Source organism: Palaemon carinicauda, chromosome 5, assembly GCF_036898095.1.
Source record: "Palaemon carinicauda isolate YSFRI2023 chromosome 5, ASM3689809v2, whole genome shotgun sequence".
In the NCBI taxonomy this organism is placed as follows: Eukaryota; Metazoa; Arthropoda; class Malacostraca; order Decapoda; family Palaemonidae; genus Palaemon; species Palaemon carinicauda.
In genome coordinates, this window is record NC_090729.1 from 141,440,633 (window position 1) to 141,463,056 (window position 22,424).

Genomic DNA, 22,424 nt, shown 5'->3' on the forward strand with positions numbered 1-22,424 from the left:
AGGTTGATAATGGTAGCTGGGGGCTCTGAAAACTGTCTCCATGGATTTCAATATATTTGAATATGAAAAATTAGTGTGGATTTTACTTTTCAATTACAAAATAATTATCAAAACACTAACAATAACACTAAAAATTTACATGATAATGAATTGGACATGTCCTAATGTTCCACACATTGACTTCCCCATTGGATACTCATTCAACTTCAAATAAATTTCAGAATTTATCTGAAAATGGAACATACAAATCAAGTATTTTTAATAGGATAGGATAAGTAATAACCAATAATTGTCTATCAAATTATGTATTTCCATTTAGGTGGTCGTCTAAACATTACAAAAACTTAACCAATCTCTTAAAATTAACATTCAGCTTTGTACAGACTGTAAACATATATTCAAGGTAATAAAATAAAGAACAAATATCTTTTTTGACAATACATAGTAGAAATGTAAACATTAATAATTATATATAAGTTCCCAAGTCAAGTAATCTATATATAACAAAAAGATTAACTCTCTATAACTGCATTAATTAATTCTGTACCATTAGTAGTGCTAGTGGAAGCTAAAATGATCCTAGTACTTGAGGTAAGAGCAAGCAATCGAAATGCAGCAATCTCTGCAAAGGTTAATCCACCAAGCACTAACACTAATGCAACTCGTGGTTGAACACCAGATCCTGGGGATGTACTTCGTAACACAGATGTTCCTGGGAAAACTTTTAAAGTATCTGCCAAGGACTGATTGCTACGTCCCGAAAGCACATCTCCAATTACCTTTGGGATAGCAGGAGTGTAGGCACCATTGAACACATAGCTCATTTCAGTAGGGTTATGTAAATCTACAGGTGTATCAGCATCTGGAATGAGACGTAAACGTTTGGCTGCTGCTTTCCATCCTGAACCTTTTTTAGGAATTAATGATGTCACCTGGGCTAGTCTTCCTTGTAAAGGAGCATTACTGGTATTACTGCTGGCACCAGTAACAATATTTAGAGTGCTATCAGAATATGATACTAAACCAAGTTGGCGAAGGTTGTAAAGAGTTATGAGGTGCTTATGGCCATATGCATTCATTAATTCGGTGCTAATAGTTTCATAATCCCGACGGGAAAAGCCATCTTGAGTTAACGAATAAAGACAAAACAGACGTAGGCAGGATGCAAGGGGAAGCATCCTTGCAATACAATTTTTTAGGAATGTTTGGACTTCACTTGTATTACTTGCCCCTGTGACAAGTCCATGCTCAGTTTTAAGTAAGGTGTCAAAATCTCGTCGCATCTGTTTAGTAATTTCCTCACATGCACTGAGATGCAACTGCAAAGTTTTTTGTAATGACTGCAAGGTGCGAAGTTCATTTGCAACAAAATCTTTCATTTCAGCAGTAGTCATGTTTTGCGCTTGATCTTTTTTAGCCTTGACTTCTCGTGCTCTTGTTATAAGATAACTAGACACACCAGCAAAATGCCGATTCCTTATGTTGTCATAGATTGTGTCTTTGCTGTTCAGAGGTACTTTACGAGCTGCATCTTTTCCAACTACCACTTCAGGAAAATCCACAACTCCTGCATGGATACCAAAATACTCATCTAAAGCACCCTCATAAGTTAATTGTGATAATAGCGGCGTTACATAATCAGCATCACGATCAAACACAAACAGATATCCAATATCTGGGGTCTGTTGAAAGAAAATAAATCATAACTATACAAAACTATACAGTACACATAATTTTGAGAAAGGGATAAATTTTCTTAAGTGTGAAAGGAAATAATTCCATGAAAGTAGCACCTAGTCATTAAAGATTTTGATAATTGATGGACTGGGCTAGAAATTAGGGTGTCTTTAAATACATTTATGAATTCAAAATATTTTTGGACAAATACATTAAAATGTGAGAACATAATGCACATAAGACTTCAACACTTGAACATTTCGTTTAAAACACTTAACATTTTTTTTTCAAACAAGGTGGCATTGGATCAGTATTATACATTTGTCCATGAATTGCTGTGTAAACATCTTCAGCTCTGAGATTTGTTTCCTGATTGATAATTTGTCTTATGACCATTTGTTGCTATTCTTTGTCTTGTGACATTTCAGAATTTTAGGGAACTGCAGACTCTTAATAATCATGTGATCACAAGATCAATTGTTGTGTTACTCATACTGTATATATACATCCCAAGACATGTTATTATGCAAGTACTATACAACACAGCCATTTTTATGCATTCTTTGTTTCTCTATAAAAGGTAAAATGTAAATTTAAATAGTAGTGTACTAAATACTGAACTTATAATAGTTATTTATGGAATAGGAATGGTTAGTTTTGTTCAATTTATTTAAACTGAGCCTAAATATTAAGTTCTGTTAGGACCGTGTCTTGAACAGTTACATTTGAGTCCGCCCAGACGGGCATATGGCTTTTAACAAACTTGACTTTTTGTTCAGGATAGCCTGCAACCCCAAAATAGCAATTAAACCGAATATGCTCCTATATCACTTCTTCATGATATTCAAAATCATTTCCACTTACACAGACACAAATCATTAAATTTGTTAATGCCATTATACTGTACTTTACACCCAGATTGTTATTATCAATATGACAATTTGTCCTAAATTGTATTTTTCCTAGCTATACAAACCCGTCATCATTTAATATAGGAATTCGCTTCAGTTCAACTGAAACATCCGAAGAGAAAGAAAACCAGGCAGTTGTGCTGATTGGTTGGATGGCAGGATGGGGTGGAGCTTAGCTCCCCCCCCCCCCCCCTGGAAGTCTCAAAAGACTTGAGAAGGTCTTGAAGATCTTTATTATTAGACAGATCCAAATTTCTATGTCCAAAAACTGAAGCTAACATGCTTTTGCAGCCTTTAAATGGTTGAGGCAGAAAGGATGCGATCATTTCTAAGATAAAGTAGAAAGTCTGCAACCTGTGCTACAGTGGTATTGGAAGAGGAAATAGAGGAGGACTTGCACCAGTCTCTAAATACCTCCCATTTAGATTGGTAGATCCTCATGGTAGAGGACCTTCTAGCCCTTGCGATCACTCTAGCTGCCTCCTTTGAAAACCCTCGAGCTCTAGAGAGTCTTTTGATAGTCTGAAGGCAGTTAGACGAAGCGCGGGGAGACTTTGATGAAATCTTTTTACATGAGGTTGACGCAGGAGATCCATCCGTAACGGTAAACTTCTTGGAATGTCCACCAGCCATAGAAGTACCTCTGTGAACCATTCTCTCGACGGTCAGAGGGGAGCAACCAACGTCAACCTGGTCCCTTCGTGAGAGGCGAACTTCTGAAGAACCTTGTTTAGGATCTTGAATGGTGGGAAGGCATAGATGTCTAGGTGAGACCAGTCCAGCAGGAAAGCGTCTATGTGGGCTGCCTCTGGATCTGGAACTAGAGAGCAGTAAGTTGGGAGCCTCTTTGTCAAGGAAGTTGCAAACAGATCTATGGTGGGTTGACCCCATGTCATCCATAGCTTCTTGCACACATTCTTGTGCAACGTCCACTCCGTGGAGATGACTTGTCCTCTTCTGCTGAGGCAGTCCGCTAAGACATTCATTTCTCCTTGCACGAATCTCATCAAAAGAGAGATGTTTCTTGCCTTTGACCAAATGAGGAGGTCCCTTGCGGTGACGAAAACGGAGTGAGAGTGAGTGCCTCCTTGTTTTGAGATATACGCTAAGGCCGTGGTATTGTCTGCATTCACATCTACCACTTTGTTCTGAACCAGACTCTCGAAACTCTTTAAAGCTAGATGGACTGCCAGAAGTTCTTTGCAGTTTATATGGAGTTTCTTCTGATCTGTGGACCAAAGACCCGAGCATTCCAGATTATCCAGTGTCGCTCCCAACCCGAATCCGATGCGTCTGAATACAACACATGGTTTGGGTTCTTGATCGCAAGAGAAAGACCTTCTCAAAGTCTGATGTTGCTGTCCCACCAAGTCAGACATGTCTTGACTGAGTTGGAGATTGGAATAGAAATCGTCTCTATGCCCTTCTCCTTGTTCTAATAGTGGTTTAGGTGAAACTGGAGAGGGCGAAGGTTGAGTCTCCCCAAAGAGATAAACTGCTCCAGTGATGAAAGAGTTCCCACGAGGCTCATCCAAACTCTTACTGAGCAACTGCTTTTCTCTTGCAAGTGACGGACTTTTAGCAGAGCTTGTTCCATCCTTGTGGGAGACGGAAAAGCCCGAAAAACTCGACTCTGTATCTCCATCCCCAAATAAAGAATTGTCGGGGATGGAGTAAGTTGTGACTTTTCTACGTTCACTAGTAGACCTAACTCCTTGGTTAGGTCTAATGTCCATTTGAGGTTATCCAGACAGCGATTTAATAACGACGCCCTGATTAACCAGTCGTCCAAATAAAGGGAGGCTCTGATCCCTGACAAATGTAGAAAGCTTACTACATTTCGCATGAGCCTTGTAAAAACAAGAGGAGCAGGGCTGAGGCCGAAGCACAGTGCTCGGAATTGGTACACTACTTTCCCGTACACAAACCTCAGATATTGTTGAAAGTTTGGATGAATCGGGATATGGAAGTATGCATCCTGAAGGTCGAGAGAGACCATCCAGTCGCCTTCCCTTACTGCTGCTAAAACAGATTTGGTAATCTCCATCGTGAACTTTGTCTTTACAATGAACACATTGAGTGCACTTACATCTAGCACTGGCCACCAACCTCCTGTGTTCTTCGGAACCAGGAAGAGACGGTTGTAAAAGCCTGGGGATTGAAGGTCCGAGACCTTCACCATCGCCCCCTTTTCTAACAAAAGAGACACTTGATGTCGCAAAGCCTGTCTCTTTGTTTCCTCTCAGTACCTGGGAGAGAGGTCTATCGGAAAATTTACTAGAGGAGGTTTCCATACAAAAGCGATTTTGTAACTCTCCTTTAGTAACAGAACTGACTCTCGGTCTGCTCCCCTTCTCCCCCAGGCCTGCCAGAAGTTCGTCAGTCTGGCGCCTACTGCTGTCTGAAGCCGTGGGCAGTCAGACTCTGCCACGGGAGGATCTGGATCCCCTTCTCTTACCTCGTTTGTTATCCGGACGAGAGGTTCCCCTGCTGGGGGCTCTGCCACGAAAGGGAGGAATAAATCTTGTCGCTGGCGTATCAAACTTGGGTTTGTTGGCATAAGAAGAAGGTAAAACCTTGCGTGCTGTTTTGGCCACTAAATCGTGCGTGTCCTTCAGTGCAAGAGACGACGCAATATCTTTAATAAGATGTTGAGGGAACAGAGTACGCGACAGAGGCACAAAAAGTAGCTCTGACTTCTGACAAGGGGTGACCCCTAAAGAAAGGAAAGAACACAAAGTTTCTCTTTTCTTAAGTACTCCTGCAGTGAACGTAGCTGCCAGTTCATTGGAGCCATCCCTTGTGGCCTTGTCCATGCATGACATAATTTGTACAGCAATATCATTGTCCACTGGAGAGACCTTCTTACTTAAGGCTCCCAGGGACCAATCCAAAAAATTAAACACTTTGAATGCCCGAAATACTCCTTTCAGGAGATGATCCAGTTCTGAAGATGACCATAAAATCTTGGAGCGTCTCATGGCTAGACGACGAGGAGAGTCTACTAGGCTTGAGAAGTCTCCCTGGGCAGAGGCAGGTACTCCCAAGCCAAGAACTTCTTCTGTGTCATACCAGACGCTTGAGCGAGAAGCTAATTTAGAAGGAGGAAAAGCAAAGGCAGACTTTCCTAAACTTCTCCTGGTTTCCAACCAGTCTCCCAGTAAGCTCATGGCTCTCTTGGAAGAACGAGAGAGAACTAATTTCGTATACGAAGGAGTTGAAGAAGTCATGCCTAGACGGCGGAGAACGTGGAGCAGCCGTTACAAAATGAGTAGGAAAAATTTCCCTAAAGATGTTCATAATCTTTTTAAAATTAAGGGATTGTTGGACAACCCTAGGTTCCTCCTCTTCTGAATGAATCCCCAAAGGTACATTAGTTGAAAGGGGGTCATCAACTTCTTCTTCAGAAGGCACATCATCTGATAAATCTAAAGTCTTGCGAGAAGGAGATTTATATTCAGTATGACGTGAAGGTAAAGCCTGACAGGCTACATCAACTTGTATATGATCAGAAGTTAAAGTTGGAGGGTCGATGTCACGTTGTGACTGCAGAGAATGTTGTTCTACTACACGTCATGACTTAAGTGACTGACGTTCAACATCACGTAGTAACAGCGGTGACTGCTGTTCTATGTCATATCGTGACTGCGGTGACTGATGCTCAACGTCACGTCGTGTCTGCCTCTCAACGTCACGTCGTGTCTGCGGTGTCTGCAGCTTAACGTCACGTTGTGACTGCGGTGGCTGACGTTCAAAGTCTCTGCGGGACTGCAGTGACTACTGATCAAAATTACGACTCGACTGAACTGACTGTCGATTAAAGTCACGTCGAGATTTATGCTCTGCATCTCCTTTTAACAGCAAAGCTGACACTAGGGGTAACGTCAGAGTGACGTAACAAATCTCGTTTAGAAGGTTGAAGACCTGAATCACGTTTGCCAGAACCGTGACGTACAGCAAGCAAAGGATCCTTTCGTACAGGAACAGGATTGTAAGCTTTCATTAAAGAAGAAAGCTTTAACTGCATATCTTGCAAAACACTTAACTTCGGATCAACCGCACTTGAAATAGATCGTGACGTCGGTAACGTCTGTTCATGAACGTCATCGCTATGAACGGGACTCTCATAATCAACGTCACGTCTGGAACTTTTAGAATAGGCCTCCGGGGCCACAAAACTAGACGATAAAAGAGATCGCTTAATAGGAGAGTTATCCTCAGATGAGGGAATACGGTCTGGGCTGTCCCAATGACTACAGCCAGGACGTTGATCTTGTTCTGAAGGAACTAATTTACGCTTCAACGGTCTCGAAACCTTACGCCAAGATTTTCTAAGAAACGAGTCATCGGAAGACGAGGAGAACTTAGTCTCTCCTGTCTTATGGTAAGGACGTGCTTGAGGAGCAATGTCTGATACCTTTGAGGGAACGTCTGTTCGTTGATTAAAGCCTCTCGCTCCCTTTGGTCTTGTGACATTCTTTCTCCCAGGGGTTGGGGAGCTTGAAAGAGGTCTCGCACTGGGTAAGCGACAAGCACGAACAGACGAATCCTCCGCATTAACACTAAACACATTTGTTTCACTTTTCACTTCATCACTTTCTCTCTTCAAAATCATTACGTCGGACATAAGCTGATTTCTGTCCAAAGCCAGCGATTCGACCTTTTCACCCAAGGCATGAATAGCCTTCAACATATCTCTAAGAGAAGGTTCATTAGTGCCAGTAGGGGGTTCTGAAACTACCACTACAGGGGGAGGAAAAGGTTCAGGGACATGGGAAGAGGGAAATTCTTGCGATCGAGAAGAGCTTCTAACCCTATCTCTTTCGAGTTTTCGAGTATATTTCTCATACTCCAACCACTCGAATTCAGACAAATTAACACATTCCTCACATCGATCCCCTAATTGACATGCTTTGCCTCTGCAATTAATACAAATAGAATGAGGATCGATGGAAGCTTTAGGAAGGCGTTTATTACAGTCTTTAGAACATTTACGATAGACAGGAGAAGGGTCAGAAAATCAAAAAAGTTATTCAAGAGAGTTTTATCGAAGATAATCCAACACGGCGAAAGCCATAAAACCATGAAAAAAGTATTTCACCAATTAGTTGAAAACTTTGAGGTTAAGCGCGAGCGGAACCAATGTTGTCATTTCAACCGACAGAGAAGAACTGAATTCCTGGGGAAATATATGCGGTATCCTGCCAGCAGTTGGCGCTAGTGTTCACACCCAGCAACCACCACAGTGATCGCTCGCGAGTTTTTTTAATCTGTCGACCGTCGGAGACGTTAGCTACATATATATCCATCGGCTAAGTTAAATATTTAAAATTGATGTTTGCATATTTTTTTTAATGAGTGGAACCTCTACACATGAACGTATCTACATCCGAATTTTCCAACATCCGAAGTAAAATTCGAGCAATTTTTCGACTCTACACCCGAATTTTATTTCGACACACGAAGTAAGCTATTTTCGTCGTACCGGTTGTATCCGAATTTTTCGACACGCGAAGTACAATTCGAACACGTTCCTACTCTACACCCGAAGTAAACAATACCCGTGCACGTAGATGGTACTCATAGCGCCGGATGTATCTTTTATTTCCGCCGATAGAAGGCAGCATTTCTACCTCGGAGGGACTCTCAATTAGCGTGGCTTGGGACATTCCTCTGTTCTCGTTGGCTTCGTGTGGTTGTGCCCTGTGCGTTCTGCTATTAACTGTGTTTTAATCGTGATTTTTTACGTTTATCCTTTTACGGTATTTTACATAAATCATGGGTCCTAAAAGGCTTAGTTTCGCAAGTGGTAGTGGTAGTGGTAGTGGTGAGAAAAGGAATAAGGAAATGCTTTCTTTAGAAGTAAAGCAAGGAATTATTGAAAAGCATGAGTGAACTTGCAAAAGAACATCACGACGAACTTACTACAGAGGAGCTCAAGGAACTCCATGCTATGTCTGAGCACATGAGTGATGACAAGGAAGGGATCGAGGAGGTAAAACATGTGTTAGGTTCGGCGCAAATAAAAGAGGTGTTAGGAAAATATCAAGACGTGGTCGACTTCATCGACAAATACCATCCAAAGAAATTGCAGGTTTGTTGTGTAGTTGCGCAGTTTGATGATGTTTCCCTAACTTATTTTCGAAACATTCTGAAAAGCTGTACCAAGCAACTTTCTATCGATAGCTTTAAAAATACTACGAAGTGAACTCGTGATGAAGAGGAAGGAAGTGGTTCAAAGAAAACGGCAAAGAGTGAAGGGAAAGAAAGTGAAACAAAGAAAATGGCAAAGATTGAAGATAAAAAAATTCATTCAATTTTAAGTGTAGAGTGAAAGTGATTAAAATTAATCATCAAAAAGAAAAAAAGAAAATGTAAAAAAAATATAAAACATAGAAACAAAAAAAATAAATAAGCTAAGTTAGGTTAAAGTTCACTTAGTGTAAGTTAGAATAAGTTACGGTAGTGTACGTTTATCGTAGTCAACCTCTCTACCTCCTCGCCGCCCGTCCGTCTCCTCTCTGCGTAGCAAGACCAACACCTGCGCTGGACTTTCTAAGGTAAATTGACGCTAAAAACCCGTTTCTTATTTATTATTTCTTGATAATTATTCTTTTTTACATGTCTATTATCTAATTTAGAGTGCATATTGTCATGTGTAATTATGTTTAGTAATTTATTAAGGAGTTATCATAGGTTTTTGGGCTCAACCACGGATTAATCCTATTTCAATGTATTCTTCTGGGAAAATTCGTTTCTACATCCGAAGTCGGTTGTGGAACGGATTAAATTCGTATGTAGAGGTACCACTGTATTATCTTATATTTTTGGTCCTAGTCATTGTCTAACGACATTTTTTTTTTTGCAGCACGCCCTACTCTCTATAGGGTTTGGAGAGGCAAATAGAAGTTGAGACAAGCCATTAAGTTTGAAGTTTGTTTCTGTCATAGTCAGGAATAAATATGCATGATCCACCTGAGTATGTTGCTATTCTGCCTGGGGTAAGACAGTTATAAGCAAGGTTGCCAGGATCTTCTAGTTTTGCCACATGAATTGCAATCCTTGTTTTATGAACCCTTTGATCGTGAGGCAAGCTACTGGTATTTACCCAAATAGATACACGGTTAGGTGTGCCTTTGTTTATACTTGTACTGTATTGAAACACTTATGAGTGTCCCACATGTGAATATTTTCTTGTTTTTTTTTTTTCATTTGTGGAGCTGGGGTGTAAAGGGATACTAATTTTGCCTTTAATTGATTATTTTAATTGACAAAACAATGTTAATGTATTCCTAACAGTTTTTTGTTTTATTTTCAAATAAATATTTTTCTTGTTTTTGTAAAGTCTGAATTTAATTACAGAACCTTTCCTCATGGTGTCCTTTCCTCAGCCACTGTTTTTTTTAGTCAAGTTATTTATAATTTATTTTCCCACACTGTTTCCAGTTATCAGTACAAACAATATTTCCTTTCACCTAATGTTCTAACATTCTTTGTTAGATTGAAACCATCTTACCAAAAGAATATAGAGCTATATCTATTAATGCTGCTAACTTCTCAGAAATGAATCAACGTTTATCTTACATGTTAATCCAGCTAGCCCAAGGAAAGGGAATTTAAGAAGAAAGCAAGATTCTAGCTGGGTTCCCTTGCCCAGTATAAATCAAGGGGTTGTGCACAGAGCTCCGTTCTCTTGACCTGTTACTTAGGTTTTTGGGTATTCCTCAATTGTATATTTGTTGTGTAGTGAACGTCGGGTTGTGGTCGGCAGTCGGACACTAAGCAGTTCGGGTGCTACCTCTGGCCATAGTCCGCAAACCACTACATCGACACTACCCATTCCTCGGCTCTGAGGTGCTGCCACATCGCCCAATGGCGCGATAGGCATCCTCCTACCCTCCGCAGCATGGGAAGTGGAAAGCCAATTTCAGCGTTTCCCTTTCCCTTGCTTGCCCCTGTTCTTTCCCCGACGTGGCGGAGCTCCCGAGGGAGGCTGAAAGGTCTGTTTGGGGGCAGAACCCTTCTGAACAGGAGCAGGTCTTGGCTGCACAGGAGCAGCAGGAGCACGACCAGCGGTACTCTTGCCACTTCCCATGGGCTTGGCCTGACTCGGCCTGGATGCGGACGGTTTCGGGGGACCAGGTCCCTTGAAACTCACAGCTTGTGCCTGGTGGATAATGGAGTCCTTCGAGTCGAGGCGCCATTTATCCTGCATGGCCCGAACTTCCTCTGGTGGAAAGAGAGAAGCTGCAGCTCTAATAAGAAAGTTCCTGAGTGCCAGGGCCTCTCCTGAACCAATCTATCTCGCCAAACGAGTGGAACTGCCTCGCGTTTTTTGAGGATCAGATTGGCATACTGGGTTGCAAGCTGGTCCAAGAGAAAAGCAATAGCTTTCCCACCAGACAAAGCCAGATTCCTGTACTGCTCCATGTGTTCGGGGTTAGCGAGCTTGGTGTCCCACGCGAACACTGTGGCCGTACCACACCAGTGGTCGTGCCACGAAGCAGCCTTGAGAGCAGCTACAGAGATGGACTCCATAGTTGAAATCTCAGAGGCCGAGAAGGCCACTCTCTGGGATTTCAAGCTCTCGACCGAGGAACCCCCAGCAAGCGCTCCGACCGCGAGGTCAAGAAGGAGAGGACAAGACACAGAAGACTCTGTGACATAGTACCTCTTCTGTCACTGAAGTGGTTGAGGGAGAAGCTTGTTCGAACCTTGGCCTAAGCGAGTCACCAGGTCCTGCGATCTGGTCATTCACTCGGTCCAATGCTCGAGCAGCCTGTCTTAACCAGGGTAGTGTGAGGGGCCGTAAACTGCCTTCGGGAGCTCCCCCATAGGATCTCCAAGGCTGTACACTTATCTCAGACACTACCGCAGAAGGAGCCTTGAGGCCATTAATCTCACGCATGGGGTTAATGACCTCTAGGAACTGCGACTCCACATCAGGATCTTCCGTCTCCGCGGCCGGTAAAGGCCGTGGAAGTGGCTGATCCCTCGGTCACGCTACATCCGTAGGTGTAGAGGAAGCGACATGCTGCTCAGGTGATGACATCCCCCATGAATACCCTTGCTCTGGTCCTAGGACTGAACCAGGCATGCATTCAGGAGTCAAGGAAGGACCCTGGCAGGGTTCATCTCTGACGGAATGATTGAGGTTCCCAGTGCGACCGAGTGAGTGACTGGTCGCTGCGAGCCCCACGAAGCTCCCGAAGGAGCTTGAGCGTAAGCAGGGTCGCTGGCAACTGCAGCGCTCACACCAGGAGGTGTAAACAGGTGAGTCGCGCGAGTGGTGCGCGCGGCCTCACCTGTTACATGGCCAGAAAGCATGAGGGTTGGCTGCATCTCGCGCGGCTGGTATGCGCGAAAGCTAGCCTGATCGTGCACGACCGGTCCCCTTGCCGCGGGCTGAGCCGCAAGGTGGCTCCATGCCCGTCCCGAGTCGCGTGGGTCTAGTGCGCGACTGTCTGGGCCTGCTCCCTGGTCCGCGTGGCTACCCCCGTGGAGGTAGTCGTACGTACCGCGGATTCTTCACTAGAGACCACAGCTGAGATTTCTCGTGCCGAAGCCAGGACTCTCCTTTCCGCGCTCAAGAGCGGTTCAATTCAAGTCTGAGCAGTAGAACGGAGGCCCAAGGACCTTGTCACCATGCTCTGGGAGACGATACCTACGCCCTCGAGCGAGGTTGTCGTGCATGGAGGCCATGCGCGAGATTCGCCGTGAACATTCCCACTAGTGCGGGGAACACGGGAATCTAATTCTCCGGAGGAGAAGAGATGTCTTGGGGTGCCATGTCCCTTCGACTGCAACTGGCCTTCCTGGCCATCTTCACTTTCCTCTTCTTCCCCTTCCTCTTTCCCCTGGGTGAGAAGAGTCAGAGTCAGAAGATGAAGACGAAGAGGAGGAGGAACTAGAAGAGGAATACTGCCCAGGCTTCCTCTTCTTGTGCCCCCTCTGAGGTGCTGGAACGTTGGTCGAGGCAACAGCAGACGACACTGGACGAGGATGAACAACCTGAGCCATGTCTGTAGGAAGAGCCGTGGTGGTCGGTGAACATGGAGAACCTGAAAAACATATTGTATCAGCAGGAGTTTGGCAGATGTTAATTTTAACTGCTTATCAGCAGGTGATTTGGCAGATTTAAATTTTAACTGCTTATTAGCAGAATATTTGGCAGATTTTAATTTTAACTGACTTGCGGGCGAAGTTGTAAAGGATTTGCCATCAGTCGTTAAAGAAATCTCAGTGATTAAAACCTTACTCTCCCTTGTTTTAACAGGGAGTCCTAAAATTATTTTACCCTTGGAAAAAGTTTGCATTTTGCCAGGAACAAATGCTTTATCAGGTACATAGTCAACAACAACAGCGGCATCAGTGAACATGGGAGTCGATAAAGTTACAACCCAGGGTTGCCAGGTTTCCTAAGTGAGAAAAGGCCAACTTTGATCAACTGCAGCTTTAAGAAGTTAAAAAAGGCCAAAGGTATAGCCTTTAAGGCCAACCTTTTATGATATTGCTAATGGCTTAACCAATTTCAAATAAAAAAGGACAAATTTGATGTCTTTAGCTGGAATAGGCCAACCTGGCAACCCTGTTACAAACTCGATTACATTCATGTGTTCATCAACAATCATATCATTCAAATGACGTTGTTGAAGCTCGTCCGCCATATTTACATGGCGTCTTAACTAACTTAAGTCAAGCTTACCTGATAATCCGAGAGGCGCCCAAAATTCCCCCTTCTTACCGGGTAACGTGTCGTCATCTGTAACAGCAATCTGTCGGGTGTCTTTCTGGATCGCCGAAATAGCGGGAGCGCTAAGGTCAACTGCTCCTCCGGCGAAACCCGAGAAAACCTCTACAGGCTGTGAATCCGAGCTTCCCAAAATGGCGGCCAGGATTCTCACTACGGCAAGGAGAACCTTGAGAACAAGGTTTTCTCTTCATGTCGAGCAGAGCGTGTGCGGGTCTACAGGAGGTGACGAACGCCACCCACTGCAACGCCCGCCACGGCCTGCACAACATTGCATTTTAAAGAGTAACTTTCTCCTTCATAACAAAGACCAATCACTAGTACACAAGCACAAGAGAAGGCAAAAGGCTATAGCATAGAGAGCGGAGAGTAAGCAACCTTCCACATTGAGCCGAAGCGAGTGAATGGGGAAAGCTGGCTGGCGGTGGGGGGGAGAGAGAGAGAGAGAGAGAGAGAGAGAGAGAGAGAGAGAGAGAGAGAGAGAGAGAGAGAGAGAGAGAGAGAGAGAGAGAGAGAGAGAGAGAGAGAGAGAGGGGGGGGGCGTGGCCCGGAGCATGGCTCCACCCCATACTGCCAACCAACCAATCAGCACAACTGCCTGGTTTTCTTTCTCTTCGGCTGTTTCAGCTGAGCTGAAGCGAATTCCTATATTAATAAATTACGAGGTTTGTATATCGCGTTGGAACAAATTACCAACTATGCTACAACTCTTTTTAGAAAAGCAGGACGCTATAAGCCCAAGGTCTCCGACAGGGGAAAATAGTCCAATGAGAAAAGGAACTAAAAAAATAAACTACAAGAGAAATAAAAACAAATAATATTACATATTTTAAAAACAATAAAGGGATTTTGACGAAGGAAAAATCTATTTCTGGGCTCGACCTGTGTCGCTCCATGAAATGCTCCTTATAGTACCATTTCTAAGGCATAAATATTGCTAAATATACCAGAGAAAAAAAGTTGCATGGAATGACAGGAATAAACCCAGCTCGCTCACTCTAATGAGTGTCGGTATAATAACTGGGGCGTGTTAGAACTACGACCATAGGTCCCTCACCAGTTAGACCTCTCCTTCTTCAACATCCCCCGGGAACTACGAGGTGCCGATCTACACCCGACTGCTGCCTTCTACTACGACTATCCTCCCCTCACCCCTACCCCTCCCCACGCTCCCTCCCTTATTCCTCCTAGCACCCCAAGCTTGGACCAGCCTAGGGTGAGGGAAAAAGAGAGGGGTGGGTTCACTGGGCGACACAGGTTCCTCGCCCAGAAATAGATTTTTCCTTCGTCAAAATCCCCTTTCTGAGCTCGACCTGTGTCGCTCCGTGAAATCATAACAGAGAAATGGTCCCAAGCTTAGGAATACACATGAAAATAAGGAACTGAAATAAAAACAGAACATAGAATGAAGAGAGTTTAATAACAAAACGTAAACTAGCAATACGCAAAGTACAGAATACAGAAGACTTCCCAAAATAAACAGCCAGATATACTGGGGAAACTCTCAAGAACCAAAATTTAATTATAACAAACAAAGACATAAATACATAATACACATCACAATCAGAGGGTAGGGTGCAAACCAAATGAATAACAAAGAGACGGTAGGGAGAGTAGGCAAGGCAGGTTACGGCCCGCTCCTTATAAGGAGACAAGGCATAAAAAGAAAAAAGGGGGTTAAAAAGATAGGACCTAATTACAATGGTTTTTCTTTATCCGGAGGAACTACATTCCCTGCTGCAATTGTTGCAAATTTAAGGGCCTCTAAAGATTTCAAATAGTGGCATTTAAAGACTGTTGGTGACTTCCAACCGGTGTATCGTTTCAAGTCTTCAAAGTTCATGTGATGGAAATAATTAACAGAGGTCGCCACTGCCCGGACATCATGGGCATGTGGGACTGAATGAGGATTGGCTTGCTTAATAAAGTAAAGAATCTGCTGCCTAATCCCCTTCAGGGAAAGAGTTCCTCCATGTTCTTGAACAAACAAAGGGCCTGAAGACATATTAGAAGTTCTATTCAAGTAAGCTTTCAGAGTTAACAGGGCACAGGGAGAGATCCTGAGAGAGTGGAACAATCTTCCACGGAGTCCACCTAGACTGCGGATCCTCATTCTTTGCTAAGAAACGCCTATCTGGAGAGAGCAAGACCTCGCCAGACGAAAGAAAGTGAATGTGACCCAGCTCTCTAGATAATGCCGAGAGTTCAGATATTCTGGCTCTTGAAGCTAAACTTACCAAAAATAACATTTTCCTAAGAATCGTTATATAGGAGCATGAGTCATTATCAGTGTCAGAAGCCAATTTAAGGATATCATTGAGAAACCAAGAAACCGCGTGTGGACGGGTTGCCAGTTTTAGTCTAGCACAAGCCATGGGAATAGATGAGAAATATGAATCCGTAAGATCAATATTGAACCCGAATTGAAATATTTTCTTCAAGGCGGACTTAATCGTGGTAATAGTACTAGCAGCTAGCCCCCCTTCAAACAAAGTTCTGAAAAAGGTAACTGCCAGATTGGCAGTCATTGTCTGAACATCTGAGTCCCTCAGAAACCTCGCTAACTTCTTAACAGCAGAATCATATTGCCGAAGGGTGGAATCCCTCTTATCCGATTCCAGGAACAATGTGTTAAGGGGATCAATATCAGCATCCTTCTGAGCCGCAAATTTCATGAAGTCCATAAAGTTAGGGCACTCGGAATTCTTGAGGAAGCTGACACATTGCGAGTTTGTACTGTTTGCATCAACATTGGGTTGGGAATCGGGCGAGGACGGAGACCTAGTTCCGCCAAGAAGGAAAACCAATTGCATTTTGGCCCGTTGGGAGCCACGAGAGCGATCTGTCCTTGGAAAGTCCTGAGCCTGTCCAGAACTTTCATCAGCATGTTTATAGGAGGAAACAGGTAGATCCTCTGCCAGGTGTTCCAGTCGAGGGACATGGCGTCCGTGGCATAGGCCAGAGGGTCCAGGTTGGGGGCTACGTAACATCGGAGTTCGTGGTTTGAGTTCGTGGCGAAGAGGTCCACTTGAAGATTTGGAACCTGCTGGCAGATACAATGGAATGATGCTTAGTCCAGGGACCATTCCGACTCCAGCGTCCGGAATGGCGCATCGGCCACTACGTTCCTGACGCCCTCCAGGTGAACTGCTGACAAATGCCAATGGTTCCTTGTTGCCAAGGAAAAGATGGCAATCATCACCTGATTGATGTGACTCAACGCACTGTCCAGAACTAATCTGATATGTTGATTCTTTGATGGGGAGAGTCGCTTCAGGGTCAAGAATACCGCCATGGCCTCTAAAACATTGATGTGCATCTGACGAAAAGTCGTCGACCACAAACCTTGGACCTTCTTGAATGGAGAATACTGTAACCCCCCCAACCGCTTAGGGAGGCATCCGTATGGACTACAGTGAACCCTCGTTTATCGCGGTAGATAGGTTACAGACCCGGCCGCGATAGGTGAAATTCCGCGAAGTAGTGACATCATATTTACCTATTTATTTAACATGTATATTCGGACTTTTAAAACCTTCCCTTGTACGTAGTACTGTTAACAAACTACCCTTTAATGTACAGAACACTTAATGCATGTACTACAGCACCCTAAACTAAAACAGGCACAAATATTAAAGGCGATTTTATATCATGCGTTTCCTAAACACCTAAAAAGCACGATAAAAAATGGCAACCAATGTTTTGTTTACGTTCATCTCTGATCATAATGAAGAAACAAACTCATTTAGTGTACACATATATGTATAGGTTAGTTTTTGCATCGATTATATTGATTATACAGTATGTTGATTTTTTTATTACCAATGTTTTACTTTATTTTTCTTAGGACTTCCAAATGAAATGTTTTTCTTTATGACGCCGCCTGAAACGACGGTGTCATAAAGTACTGTACGCTCAGTAAACAACCATGCTCAGAACAAAAAAGGCATTTAACGTGCATGATGAAAGTGATAAATAATGATATTTACAGTAAAAGCATTTACAAAATATGTTATTAGTACAAATATAATTTACCGTATCTATATAAAATCATACAGTACATACTGTACGTAGCAAAGCAGGAAAACAATTTACGAGAGAGAGAGAGAGAGAGAGAGAGAGAGAGAGAGAGAGAGAGAGAGAGAGAGAGAGAGAGAGATTGTTTTACGTACGTAAATGTAAATTTTAAACAAAAAAAATATGATAGGTTACAACATGTAGACTTTTAAAACCTTCCCTTTAACTTAATGCATACAGTACTAAACTATAAAACAGGCACAAATATTAGAATGTGAGAATATTAAAGTAAAAAATAAAGATTGTTACTGTACTCACCACGAAAGAAGTTCAAGAAAAACTTAAATGATGATGGCGATGAATTTGCTGCACAGTAGAAATGATGATGATGAAGCTGATGATGTGTTCTACTGTGCAGCCAGGTAGTATTTTACGTCTCTTCAGACGGAGGTGTCTTTTCCTCGGACACCTATTCAACTTCTTCAATTTCTTCCGAAGGCGTAGTAGCAGGAGGAACTGGCTCTTTTTTGCGAGGCTGGAAGAACATTGTGATCGGAAGTTGTTGCCGCTGCTTCTTTTTTCGATCTAAGAGCATCTTGTAGGGAGTCATTATGTCATCAACCTTGTTGCAGAATTGCATCGACCGAACCATATCCTCGTCCCACTCTTGCAACATTTCTTTCACCTCCTTTATATGGTTGCAGACCTTGGCAAGCCGTTCTAGTGTTAAGCCCGTTTCTTCGACATTTTCTTGGGTCTCTTCCTGGGTTTCACTCTCTTCTTCGCTTGCCGATTTCGTCAGGTCTTCGAGGTCTGCGTCAGTTAGGGGCTGGGAATGGCAGTCCAACAACTCGTCGACGTCTTCAGTCGTCATGTCGCCAAACCCGTCACCTCCAATTATGGCAGCCAACTGCACAGATTTGCGTACTGCAGAGTGTTGGATTTCAGCAGGTGTAAATCCCTCGTCGTCGTAAACAATCTCGGGCCACAACTTCTTCCAGCTCGCATTCACAGTTGCAGGTTTCATCTCTTGAAGTGCCTTCTGAATATTCTTCAGGCACGTGGCTATGGTGTACTGCCGCCAGTACGCCTTCAAGTTAAAATCTTCATCCTCATCATCTTGGGCAGCATCCACACACGCAACGAGGTCCGCCAAGGTATTCTTCGTGTAGAGGGCCTTGAACGCCCTGATAACCCCCTGGTCCATCGGTTGAATTAATGACGTGGTGTTGGGTGGCAGGAACTCAACCTGAACGCCCTCACGCGACAGGTCAGTTGCGTGTCCACCAGCGTTATCCATAAGGAGAAGGATCTTGAATGGCAAGCCCTTCTCTACGAGATATTCATTGACTTGCGGGATGAAACACTGGTGGAACCAGTTGGAGGTCAGCATCTTCGTAATCCATGCTTTTGGATTATGCATCCAGTACACGGGAAGGAGATTCTTATTCTTATTTTTCAAAGCGCGAGGATTTTACGACTTATAAATAAGCCCCGGCTTTAGCAAAAATCCAGCAGCATTACCACACATCACGAGGGTAACGCAATCCTTGAATGCTTTAAAGCCAGAGGCTTTGGCTTCCTCTTTGAACAGGAAAGTTCGCGACGGCATTCTCTTCCAAAACAAGCCGGTCTCATCCATATTAAACACTTGTTCCGGCTTGTATCCACCTTCGGCGATAATATTCTTGAACGTCTGGTTCAAGTAAGTTTCAGCAGCGGCAGTGTCAGCCGAAGCAGCCTCGCCATGCAGGGAAACGCTTTTCAAGGCGAAGCGTTTCTGAAACTTTGCAAACCATCCTTTGCTGGGGGAAAAACGTTGTTTCTGAGGCTGGGAATCAGTGGATGTCCCTGGTTGAGGATCATCTGCATCATCATCATCTTCAGCATGGTTGCCATCGTCGTCTTGAGGTTCCTTTGCAGCAAAATTCTGATACATGCTCAAAGCCTTTGTTCGGATGGTGTTTGTATCCAAGGCTATGTTCTTCTTCCGGCAGTCGGCAATCCACACAGCTAAAGCACCTTCCATGCGTACGATCGTCTTATTACGCGTTGTAACGACTCGCTTCGCTGATCTGCTAAAGGTGATTGCAGCCGTCTTTCTAATGTTCGCCTCGTCCTTCTTGATATAGCGAACAGTAGATTCGTTGATTCCAAAATGGCGCGCTGCGGCCGCATAGCTTCTACCGTCTTTTAACATATTGAGAAGCGTAACTTTCTCAGCAATCGTCATCATCCTTCGGTGGCGTTTAGGCTCACTACCAGCCTTAGTAGAAGCAGAACGCTTGGGAGGCATTGTACAGTAGGATTTGACAAAAAGTTCAACTTAAAAAGGTCGCACACAGCACAGATTAAACTTCACAAACTTAAGAACGTCTACTCAGCGATACGCGGTAAGAGAAAGTGGACGACCCGGGCCCGCGAGAACCTAGATGCAGCGGGTTGGAGATGAGGGCAAAACACCAATCACAGGCTAGATAACAAAACTTGAGTTCTGATTCGTCATCTATCAGCGCTTGAACCAATCACAACCCGTCTTACAGTATATGATGCGTAGGTTACCAACTCAAAGTACAAGATACCCCGCGCATACCGTACGTACAGTATTAATAATAATAATAATAAATAATGATAATAATACAGTACAGTTCTGTAAAGTGAACCCTCGTTTATCGCGGTAGATAGGTTCCAGACGCGGGCGCGATAGGTGAAAATCCGCGAAGTAGTGACATCATATTTACCTATTTATTTAACATGTATATTCGGACTTTTAAAACCTTCCCTTGTACGTAGTACTGTTAACAAACTACCCTTTAATGTACAGAACACTTAATGCATGTACTACAGTACCCTAAACTAAAACAGGCACAAATATTAAAGGCGATTTTATATCATGCGTTTCCTAAACACCTAAAAAGCACGATAAAAAATGGCAACCAATGTTTTGTTTACGTTTATCTCTGATCATAATGAAGAAACAAACTCATTTAGTGTACTGTACACATATATGTATAGGTTAGTTTTTGCATCGATTATATTGATGTATACTGTATGTTGATTTTGTTATTACCAATGTTTTACTTAATTTTCCTTAGGACTTCCAAATGAAATGTTTTTCTTTATGACGCCGCCTGAAACGACGGCGTCATAAAGTACGCTCAGTAAACAACCACGCTCAGAACAAAGAAGGCATTTAACGCGCATGATGAAAGTGATAAGTAATGATATTTACAGTAAAAGCTTTTAGAAAATATGTTATTACAAATATTATTTACCGTATCTATATAAAATCATACAGTACATACTGTACGTAGCAAAGCAGGAAAACAATTTACGAGAGAGAGAGAGAGAGAGAGAGAGAGAGAGAGAGAGAGAGAGAGAGAGAGAGAGAGAGAGAGAGAGAGAGAGAGAGAGAGATTGTTTTACGTACGTAAATGTAAATTTTAAACAAAAAAAATATGATAGGCTTTTAAAACCTTCCCTTTAACTTAATGCATACAGTACTAAACTATAAAACAGGCACAAATATTAAAATGTTTAAGTAAAATATAAAGATTGTTACTGTACTCACCACGAAAGAAGTTCAAGAAAAACTTGAATGATGATGGCGATGAATTTGCTGCACAGTAGAAATGATGATGATGAAGCTGATGATGTCTTCTACTGTGCAGCCAATAATAGTATTTTACGTCTCTTCAGACGGAGGTGTCTTTTCCTGGGACACCTCTTCAACTTCTTCCTGAGACACTTCTTCAATTTCTTCTGAGGGCATTGTGATCGGAAGTTGCTGCCGCTGCTTCTTTTTTCGCAAGAGCATCCTGTAGGGAGCCATGTGTTCATCGATCTTGGTGCAGAATTGTACAGAACGAACCATATCCTCGTCCCACTCTTGCGACATTTCTTTCACCTCATTCGCAAGCTTGCAGAGCTTGGCAAGCCGTTCTAATGTTAAGACCGTTTCTTCGACATTTTCTTGGATCTCTTCCTGTGTTTCACTGTCTTCACTGCCCGATTTCGTCAGGTCTTCGAGGTCTGCGGCCGCGTAACTTCTACTGTCTTTTAACATAGTATCGAGAAGCGTCACCTTCTCAGCAATCGTCATCATCTTTCGGTGCTGTTTAGGCTCACTACCAGCCTTAGTAGAAGCAGAAGGCTTGGGAGGCATTGTACAGTAGGGTTTAACAGAAAGTTCAACAAAAAGTTCAACTTAAAACAGTCACGCACAGCACAGATTAAAGTTCACAATTAACAACGTCAACACAGCGATACAGCGGGAGACAAAGTGACCGCGGAAAGAGATGCTGCGGGTTGGAGAAGCGGTCAAAACACCAATCAGAGGCTAGATTACAAAACTTGAGTTCTGATTCGTCATCTATCAGCGCTTGAACCAATCACAACCCGTCTTACAGTACTATGATGCATTGGTTACCTACTCATAGAAGATGCCCCGCGCATACTGAACGTACGTAGATTAAGTACAATACCGTAATAATAATAAATAATGATAATAATACTGTACAGTAATAATAATAATAATAATGATAATAATAATAACAATAATAATTTTATTAACAACAACAATAATAATAATAATAACAATAATAATAATACAGCTTTACGTACGCTATTTTACGCCTCTCTCTCTCTCTCTCTCTCTCTCTCTCTCTCTCTCTCTCTCTCTCGTACGCTTATTCGAAATGTGATTTTTGCAACAAAGAATATTATTGGATGCAGTACTACGTACGTATACATACAAAAGATTCATGGAAAAGAAGCATTTCCATTACAGTACACACCATTCTAATATGGTATGACTGCATCTGATTTGCGTTTCATGTTCTATTTAATTTTACTACGTACTGTATACAGTACTGAATTATCGTATGATCACATGCTCTTTACGTGTTTTATTTCTTTCTGTGCTTAATTATATGTCATATGTAATGCAATGAACAATCAGTAAGAGCAAATATTACTAATTACAGTATTAATGGAATTACAGGTAACAAAATATCGTATTTGGGGTCTTCAGATATTGCGGTATTTTCGAAATTTCCGGAAAATCCGCG

General features: G+C 42.9%; 1 protein-coding gene across 2 annotated transcripts in view; it reads right to left on the reverse strand.

The window, feature by feature from the left end:
• Window positions 1-289: 289 nt before the first annotated feature.
• Window positions 290-22,424, reverse strand: part of LOC137641521 (vacuolar protein sorting-associated protein 33B-like) — a 268,777-nt gene continuing 246,642 nt past the window's right edge. For both annotated transcript variants that reach the window (XM_068374148.1, XM_068374147.1), the window contains exon 6: window positions 290-1,682. In XM_068374148.1, the coding sequence (XP_068230249.1) occupies window positions 513-1,682 (1,170 nt within the window). In that variant the 3' untranslated portion in view covers window positions 290-512. The remainder of the gene's footprint in view (window positions 1,683-22,424) is intronic.